A 10,079-nucleotide genomic window follows, 5' to 3' on the forward strand; every position below is an offset into this window, starting at 1 on the left:
GTTTCAATCACCCAAATGGTTTCACAAGATTTCATGGGATACATAAGAAACACATTATCATCTTTCCTTTTCACGCTTGGAAAAATAAAAATTGTCCAAAATCAAATGTTCTATGTTTTTGAATTGTTAAAAACACTCATAAATTTAGTCACAATAAATTTAATCTGGATAAGTTGAAGAGGACAAATCATAAGACTTTTAAAACTAATTTAAAATATTGGAAGCTCATGTAAAGGTTTTGGAAAAAAACAACTTTCAAACCTACAAACTAGCTTAGGGGAGCATTTTGTATACGTAAAGATATGAGTTTGTAATTTGGTTATATGGTATGAGGTTGGAATTTGATTATTATTAATACCTTGTGTTTGGTTATATTTGCGAGTAAGACCCACTTACACTTAATTACGCTTAATTAAAGAATCCCAGTTAGCCAAACCCGAGCCAAACTTGACAAACTAAAATTTAGTACCGTACTTAGGTATACATCTCGAAACCTTGTGATATGAACTTGGTTGTACAAAATACTCCAAACTCAGGAAATTAGTTCAATACACCAAACCCAACCCAACCCAAGTGACCAACCCATTTGGTATTTGAAGGATATAATACTGTTAAGACGTCATGTGGTTGGTGTTGTTGGTAGGGCATCCATTAATTCTTGATTTTGGATCTTAATCTCCCAATAATTGTCTTGTTGGGAAAAACAAGAAAATCCACAAGTAGAAAATACAAGTGTTAATTAAATACTCAATATAACTCGTTTTCTTATAATGTAATATTATCTCGTATGAATTGCAGAGAGAAATTTTAAAAAACACCACCAGACCAGATCATCAATTTGGTTTTTGACTTGAGAAATAAGTACCAAATTACTTGCAGTGTCATAGTTTCACTAAAATAAAGTTGCAATCTTTTTTCTTTGTTCTTTGTAAATGAGCTTTGTGAGAGAAAACCCAGAACAAAAATGTCGGTGAAAAATAGAGCTGGATTTGGTGGAAATGAATCATCTTCAAGGAATTTTTTACCGCGGAATTTTGTAATCTTGCTATGTATTGGTAGCTTTTGTGCTGGAATGTTCTTCACAGAAAGGTAACTTTTTTCCTTTTTTCTAATTTTTGTTCCTATATTTGTGATTATTTTTTCTGTGTTTAATTTACTGTGCATTTAAATAATGCTGTAAATTTTATGATAAGCTTAATTTGGGAAAGGGTATTGAGATTTGATTTAAATGGGGTTTTAAGTGATCAAGAATTAATTTTTATAATTTGATGAGTTGGAAATTTGGAATATTATGTGGAAATGTGTTGTGGATTGAGCAGAGATCATTGCAGTAGAAATGGTAATAATGTTGTTTATTGTGTTTGTTAGTTTGGAGCAGAAGAGTTTCTGATCTAGTAGTAGGTAGGTAGATTAACACTTACTTAGTTAAAAAGTAGGATTTTGGGGAAATTTGCAATTTGCGGGAAACCAAAAACCTAGGATCAATTAATGCTCCCTCTATCTACAATCATGATTATTGAGCAATGATTAGAGAGAGTGTCAACGCCGCATTCCATGGAGGGAGATCATTGGCGAACCAGTCAAGGAGGTGCGAGAGTGAAATTTATCACCCTTTGCAAAGTGAAGGAGTAGTTGAGTGATGACTACTGCTGCAGCACCCTGGAGGATTGCCAATTGGGATAGGTTTGCTATGGCTATTGACTTATTGGTGGATACCACGGGTTCTCCGAGGTTGTGTAAGGAGGCACTATGATTTTTTTTTGCTTGAGAGTGGTTTGCTGGTTGGGTGGCTGAACTTGTAGGCGATGGAGATTGTATGATTAATGTGAATTAAGGTTGAGATGGCTTTTCTTTATGATCTCATTCTCAATTGCTGTGTGCAGAGGTTTAACAGTACTATCCTAATGTGATATCACTGGTACTATAATAGGGAAAGTTGAATCAACTAGAAGTGCACGAGGAAAACCTGGTTAAGAAAATCCTGTTCTAATGCTGCAGTTGCAAGTTTATTGTTGACTTATTATTATGGTAACTATTGGATTGGTCTGCTGTGATGTCAGTCACTCAGTCCTTAAGCCAGTATAGGTGCCAACTTGCATCGCATATGCGTTACTTTAAGTTTTTCTTGGGATGCTTCATGCTTGGAGTACCATTAGCAGTCTTCATACTTCATGTTGAATCTGTGTTCAAACTTTGAATATCTGGTCATTATTGTAAGTCAAGTTTCTGTTGTGAAGCGGTTGTAATGGCCTGAATATGTTTGCCAGTTCTGAAAGCTATAATATTCAAATTAAGACCATTTCCGAAGATTTTGGGATATGGTGTCGAGAAAAATCAAGTGATGGTAAGGATGTTTCCTCGGGTCATATTATGTTGTTTGGAACCATATACATTAACATAAAAGGTCCTTGGTGTCCGTGAGTTAATGTAGAGAGATGTGCATGTAACCGGCAAATTGATAGTTAACAGGCAAAGTGGATGATTTCAACCACCCAAATGGCCTCTTGGGGTCTCGTGGGATATATGGGAAGCACCTCATTCTCTTGTATTTTCCAGATCTGGGAAAGCTGAAAATTGTCCAAAATCAAAGGCTATAATCTACACTTTCAGAGTTTCAGACCAATTTTGGAAAAAAGAAGTGGATGTGGGGTTGTCCGCGATAGTCATAAAATGTTTGGAACCACAGAAAGCCCATCAATAGGGCTATATAGCCCTGAGAATGATAAATATCTCATTCTATGTTTTGATTATCTCCATAATAATAAATGATAAATTCTTATGTGTTTGGCTGAGTATATAGGGTAACCACTAAACAGGGAAAAAAGGCTATGCTTTCTAATGACACTGTATTTATGCTTATTCTACAATATCACATTAATGATTGATTTTGGTTATTTTTTCTGCTAAGTATGCTTTTGTAAGATCATCTAAGGTCAATTGGTTTTATTATAGCACAAGATAACATATAGAACAACATACGAGTACTGAAAATTCATGTAATTACATGAAATTTTAATCCATATGGCCCTATATCAATGTTCTTTAAACGATTTTGTGTTTTCATTTGTGCAATATTGTGCCTGAATGTGTAATTAACCCTTAATGGAGTATTCAATAGAAAAATTAACCAAAAATTTATCATCATTGTCATGGTGTAGAATATACATTAATACAGGGTCATTGAAAAAAGATATACTATTATATATTTTTTTTCCTTTGTGACTATATATAATCAACCAAAATACAGGGCTACAATGACAATTTAACTAAAATTTTGTTGCTTTGTATCTGAGTTTAACATTGAGCATCACATTCTCATGTTTCGAGTGGCCACAACCACAAGCATCCTTCTCTCGAGTAAAAACATGGGCCAAAGTTTGAATAGATTCCAAATCGTTTCTATCTTTCTTGATGCATGTCAATTACTATGATTCCAACTGTCCTTTCACTGTTAAAGCTCTCACCATTTTGATACTGTCACTAAGCTACTCACTTATGGGCTGCTTGGATTTGTAAAAGCAAAAGGGCGAACCTTTTCGGTTAGCACTTCATTTTTGTTGGTCAATAGTCCAAGCAAGTTCCTTCATTGTTAGTACTTGTAGTTATACTAGTTCTAATAGTGATTACACAAGTACAATGCTTTGGTGAATGATACCAAGAGATTCATGTAAAATTTGGTTTGTTAAATGCACACTGCCTTAACCTACAATTGTGAAAGAGGTTTGTGATAAACCTACATGTGAATTTAGTTGAATGGTTATGCGTGATTTAAGGGCTAAGGAAGATTTAGTTTCATGTGGTTAAATTATATGCATCTGTTACGATATAATTATGATTTATGAATTTATGAGTAAAAATAAGATTCAACAATAAGCTCAATAGTTGCCTTTACAGTTTCTGGCATTGAACTTTTAGTAGTTTCTTGTGCATTTTTGTAGAACTGTTGTGATAATTATAACTCTTCTCGTGATGTATGTTCCCTAACAACGTCGGTCATGTCCCAGGATATGGATGATGCCTGAAGAAAATGATACTGTGAACACAAGGAGCAGAGGTGAAGGCATACGGACAAAACAAGAGCAGAAACAGGTGTCTATCCTCTTAGGATATTATCTTCCAGCCCCAATTCAAATATATGAATGAAATTTGGTTTTGAAATCTTCATGCTGATAGAACTCACCCATTCTTCTAGCTCTGCCACTAGAAAACTAGACCTTTTCCCTGTTCCACTGACTAATTCGCTGAGCTTTGGCTCTCCTGTTTTGTAGAAAAGTTCAGTCATACCTTGGCTCTTGTAAATTATTGAGCTCTTTCAGTGTGGCTTAGACTTGAACTGATTTATTTAGTAATAGTTTAGCTTATTTCAATTATCAGTGCAATGATGACTTGCCTTTGATGTTATATAAAGCACATATCTCTAAAGCATTATCCAGATATGCTGTGAAGGTGGTTAAATTCGTATGCAATCATCTTAGCTGCACAATATCTAAACAAACACCTAATATATTAGTATGGCATCATAAACTATTCTCCTCATTAAGCTACTGAATGACTCATGCTCATATTTACAATTTTCACTTGTCAAGTTTTAAGTAATACTTGCCTCTTTATTCCAAGCTTATCCTTCTTAATATGTAAATTACCATTACATCTAACCCAACATTTCCCATCACAATATGAAGATTTTTCGGCATGAATCTAATCACGTCCCAAGGGAATCCTTGGTGAAAGGCAACAGCATACAGTAAGCTCTCTAATGCTTGAATAATGTTTTCACTTATGCGTCTTTATTTTTGCTCATAACATGCACCTTTAATTTTGCTCATAACTCCCGTGTAATGAGCTGGATGACTTATTCTGATACAGTTCATTGGATAAAACAATTTCAAAACTTGAGGATGAATTAGCTGCTGCAAGAGCAGCACAGGAGTCAATAATGAATGGATCTCCTGTAACAGAGAGCTTGAGAATTGCTGACTTCACTTCTAAACGAAAATATTTGATGGTCATAGGAATTAACACTGCTTTTAATAGCCGGAAACGAAGAGATTCAGTTCGTGCAACTTGGATGCCACAAGGTGCTTACAATAAACTTGTGGTTGGGCATTCATTTTGTAATATTTCTCCTTTTCTTCAATAAATGTGCTTACCAATGTTGATATGGATCTATTTTGTGATATCAAGGTGACAAAAGAAAGAAGTTGGAAGAAGAAAAGGGCATTGTTATACGATTTGTTATTGGCCACAGGTAATCTTGTAGGTTATGCAGTTTAAAGAATAAATGTTATGCTGTACCTTCATATATTTTCTTTACTTCCCCCACCGTGAACTTTTATTCCCATGAAGGTTGATCAATGTATATGAAGTGGTTCTTTAGCCGTTGGCTTTGTTTGTAAATGGGCACAGATTTTAGCACTTGCAGGAACACCAGCTGGTGGTGAAGTGGCTTTTTTTATTTTTTTTTATGGGGTGGTGCCCAAAATAGATCTTTGAAATGGCCACATAATTGAATCAAACTCATTTTGAGACTTTAGCTATGTTACTCGGACACGGATTAAGTGTCTACTTGGATACGAGTGTCCAAGTATCGGACTCGTCCATTTTGTAGAAAAATATCTAGTTTTTAGTTAAAAATGAAGTATCCAAGTAGAGTGTTGCGTCGGACAGTCGGACATGACACGCTACGACATTCGATTTTTGAGGTAAATGAGGGTGTCGAAGTAACACTGCTTTTTAGACCTTTTGGTAGGCTTAGTATGGTTCTAAACCAACTTTTATGACGCCATTAGACACCCCCCAATCCACTTCAATTTTAAATTTTTTTCTTCCTAAATGCATGGATTATAGTCTTCAGTTTTGGAGAATTTTCACCTTTTCCGGGCCCAAAAAGGAAAGAAGACGAGGTGCTTCCCATGGACCCCACAAGACCCTGGGAGGCCACTTGGGTGGTTGGAACCATTCGCTTTGCCTCTTACTGTCAATTTAACGGGTTATAAACACGCTATCCTTCATTGACTCAAGGTCACCTCAAGCCTTTATAATGTTATGTTTTCGTAATCTGATGCTGACCTTGGCTGGTTTTTCCTTCTGTTTTTCTCAAATGATTAATCTATGAGAGATTCTTTTGTATAAGAACAATTGTACAAAAAATGTAACTGTGTGAAACATCTTTTGTCATCAGTTCAACATCTGGTGGCATTCTTGATAAGGCAATCGAAGCAGAGGATAACAAACATGGAGACTTTTTGAGATTGGTGAGCTCTGTTTCCTTTTTGATCTTAACTATGATACATGAAAACCACTATTTTTTTCTCTTTTAAACTGTAAATTTGTACTATAAGCAGGAACATGTAGAGGGCTATTTGGAACTCTCAGCCAAGACAAGGACATACTTTTCCACTGCTGTTGGCCTGTGGGATGCTGACTTTTATGTAAAAGTAGATGACGATGTTCATGTTAATCCAGGTAAAGAGTTTCTCAAGTACTTTCATTCTTTAAATCCCTTCCATAGGCTTTTTCAAGTGCCCACATTTTCAAGCCAATTTTTTTTTTTTTTTTTTTTTTTTTTTTTTTTTTTTTTTTTTTTTTTTAACTAGTATCTAAAATCAATGCATGATGTAGCATCTAGCATGATGTGCTACTGCTAGAAGAGGGAGGGTTTCGCAACCATTTATAAATTTTAACTCTTTTGTCTGGCTCTCATAGTAGTTTGTGCAGTTGAAGATGTTCATGAATAGAATAGATTTTATACAGGAACATAATAGAAGTTTCAGCCATTCTTGTCCAAGCATTCCCCATAATTTTTTTTACACAAAGAATTAATGTACTTTGTGTTGTACTGACTGAAAGACCCAATGGCCTCTTCTTTAATGTATTCTGAAAAGTAAATAAAGTGGAGTTCAAGGTAACCTTTTTATCTCTAGCTAAACATTTTGTGGCCATAATGATTAATTGTTTAGAGTTACAATGTTCAAACACAAAGATAATGTCGGCTGAAGGCAGCTACTGTAGTCTAAACAAATTTTGATGATGGATGTCGTCTGTATATGGATTATTCTTACTGGGAAAATGTGAAAAATTGTGCTTTGAATCTTAGTTTTTTATCGCTTCGTGGTCACCATATTTTATACGGAGTACTTCGTAATGTATAGCTATATTCGATTGTTTTAGCTAGGTAGTGGAATTCATCTCATCCTCTTGAGTCTTGACCTCTCAAAGGAAAGTCTTTTTTGATACAACCATATTCTTATTTTCAATAAAGCAAGACAGTTTGTTCTTTATGATAATTAAGTTCTCATAGCAACAGGTTTATGCGTCTATACTTTGAGGTTGTGTTTTTTACCTAGATTTTGTTGATGCAGGCACATTAGGGAAGATTTTATCCAGCCATCGCTTGAAGCCTAGAGTATATGTAGGTTGCATGAAGTCTGGTCCAATCCTTGCTAAAAAGTAATTTGAGTTTTCCGTCATTTTTGATATATTATAAGGGACCATTAATTTATAGCTCCTAATGGCTGCTTATCATGAACAGGGGAGTGAGATATCAAGAACCAGAGCATTGGAAATTTGGTGGAGAGGGAAATAAGTATTTCCGACATGCTACAGGACAGCTATATGCTATTTCAAATGACTTGGCAACCTATATAGCCATTAACAAGTAAATCCACAACTTTAAGCACCTTTGTGAGTTGTCATTTTATATTTTGAATGATTTGGCTACCCGCTAAGTCCACAACTGCTAGCTATATGATATGCTAACTCTAAATGTGTTTGGACCATAATTACTTGAAAAAATGGACAACTCAACAGAACAATGTTTCTTTTCCTAATTAGTAATGTGATTTGTTATGGTGATGTTTATGATTTGCCAGACATCTGCTGCACAAATACGCGAATGAAGATGTTTCTTTAGGAGCATGGCTTATTGGTCTGGATGTAACACATGTTGATGACAAGAACCTATGTTGTGGTACTCCCCCAGGTAGGATTTTTTCCATAATTTTAATTTTTACAATTATTTTTTATTTTTTTTTTTTTTTTTTTTTTTTGGAGAATAGGATAACAAATGTTTGTCTATGGAGATGCACTTTTAAGACAATTATATTAATGAACCATTCCGTGAGTAGTCATATTCTCATATACAATCTTCATTACTATCCCTTACAAATTTTATTTCTAGACCAGTAGAATTGTACTTGTAATCTTGGTCTCCTTCTGATAGATAAAGAAGATACCAACCTCAACTTTATTTTTTGTGCTTATTGTATCACTACAGATTGTGAATGGAAAGCTCAGGCAGGAAATGTTTGTGGTGCTTCATTCGACTGGATCTGCAGTGGCATTTGCCGTTCTGATGAAAGGATTCACGAGGTTCACCAGCGTTGTGGGGAAAGTGAGGATGAACTATGGAAAGCCACTTTTTGAAAAACTCAGGCACAAGCTCAATAGAATACAGCAGTGGTATCATTCTTTTCTACTTTGCCTATGTATATGAAACACATATAGAGCAATTTTTTGTGTAAACACGTCCTGCATGTGAGATAAAAATACTGGTGGATGGGTTAAAGGAAAACTTATATTGGTGGTGCTCCATTTTGAATGAGTGAGGAAGCGACAAGCAGCATTTTGGGGAGGCAATAAGGACTTTCTAAGCTATTGTTCAACTGGTTAGAGAACCAATATTGAGAGTTTCTCTACCATGAATTGCCCTTTTGTTTTCGTTCAACTCGGATCAGTTAGCATGTTAGAATTTTTTCTTTGTACATGTATTATATCAACGAGAGTTTTGGATGGTTGTCTTGTGTAAGTAGGAGTGTTGTATGAGATGTTATCTCAGGTCGATTTATTCTTTCTCCACCTTGTTGTATGACCTCCTCTGTTCCGGTGATTTTGGTAAAGTATGTTGGAGATCAAACTGTACTATAGAAAGATTTGTAAACTGTTCGTATCTTTTGTACTTTTTTTTCACACATCAAAGGAAAAAGGCAATTCTCTATTCCATGCAATTAAGATCAGCTCAACAGTAAACACCAACTTTGTATGTTTTACTTCCTGTTCCAGTTGAGTTGGTGATACCTCTATTGGAACCTACCTGTTCAAACATGCATCCTCCAGGAGTGAATTTAGCACTCGCTGTTTGATAGACGAGAATAAATTCTGTTTATGGCAACATGTTAGTGATTAGCATTGCAAGGGAAAACTCAAACAGCTATCTTTGATAATACAATTTCATGATTTTTATTTCCAATATGTATGTGTTCTTTTCATAAATTTCCATTTCCAATCAAGCATCTAAAGAATATAATCTCTCAAACTCAATCATTGTTGAAGATATTTCAAGCTTCATTTCTCTTAATTCCAACACTCTCCTCAACTTTGAAGCTTCAAGTAGTAACGAGTGGTCATATTAAGTCAATTTAATGCCAATTTTAATGACTTTATATTCTAGTGAAGTTAAAGTAAAGATACTTTCTTACCTATACCTTCTCTTTGGGGGTGACTTTAGCTCTCCAAGAGATTACATTAGCATACAAATTAACTCTCTCCTCACTCCTTAAAACATGTTTAGATTGGGCATAATGCAAACAAGATAAAGAGAATGACAATGAGTTTAGGTAGGGTGGTCCAAAGTGCTATGCACTCCCTCTGTCTCAATTTAATCGTTACAATATTCATAAATGTATGTCCCAATTTAATTGTCACACTTCTTTTTTTATGACATTATTTAAAGTTAGAGTCTCACACATCCTCTTTTCTACTATCTCCCACCACATCTACTTTGTAATTAAGTTTATAAACAGCTAGAGTATTTAATAAGCCAACAACCATTACGTCTTCACTTTTTATACATGTTATTCCATTACGTTGCTCCTTAATACATTACCCTCATTCCAACCATTCTTCCCCTAGATACATTTTAGGGACAGAAAATCACCTATCTACTCTTTCACCAGATTAGTAATAAGTGCCCAAAGAAAGAAATAAAGGATCAATCCATTTTCAATTTGCATAGAGAAACATCTATCAATCAAATTTGGGTCCACAAGTAAAACTTGAGCTCAATATGTTGGACATAGCTT

The 10,079-nt window shown here is 34.9% G+C and overlaps 1 protein-coding gene across 1 annotated transcript; it reads left to right on the top strand.

Annotated features, from left to right (window-relative positions):
* Positions 1 to 701: 701 nt before the first annotated feature.
* Positions 702 to 8,866, top strand: LOC145577550 (putative beta-1,3-galactosyltransferase 2). Its single transcript, XM_081635036.1, has 11 exons — positions 702 to 1,089; positions 4,005 to 4,089; positions 4,683 to 4,744; positions 4,867 to 5,078; positions 5,185 to 5,248; positions 6,182 to 6,254; positions 6,345 to 6,465; positions 7,362 to 7,449; positions 7,532 to 7,657; positions 7,872 to 7,981; positions 8,276 to 8,866. The coding sequence occupies exons 1-11, from the start codon at positions 965 to 967 to the stop codon at positions 8,422 to 8,424; spliced, it is 1,215 nt and encodes a 404-aa protein (XP_081491162.1). The 5' UTR covers positions 702 to 964; the 3' UTR covers positions 8,425 to 8,866.
* Positions 8,867 to 10,079: the final 1,213 nt, after the last annotated feature.

This window comes from Chenopodium album, chromosome 14, assembly GCF_948465745.1.
Source record: "Chenopodium album chromosome 14, dcCheAlbu1.1, whole genome shotgun sequence".
Lineage (NCBI taxonomy): Eukaryota > Viridiplantae > Streptophyta > Magnoliopsida > Caryophyllales > Amaranthaceae > Chenopodium > Chenopodium album.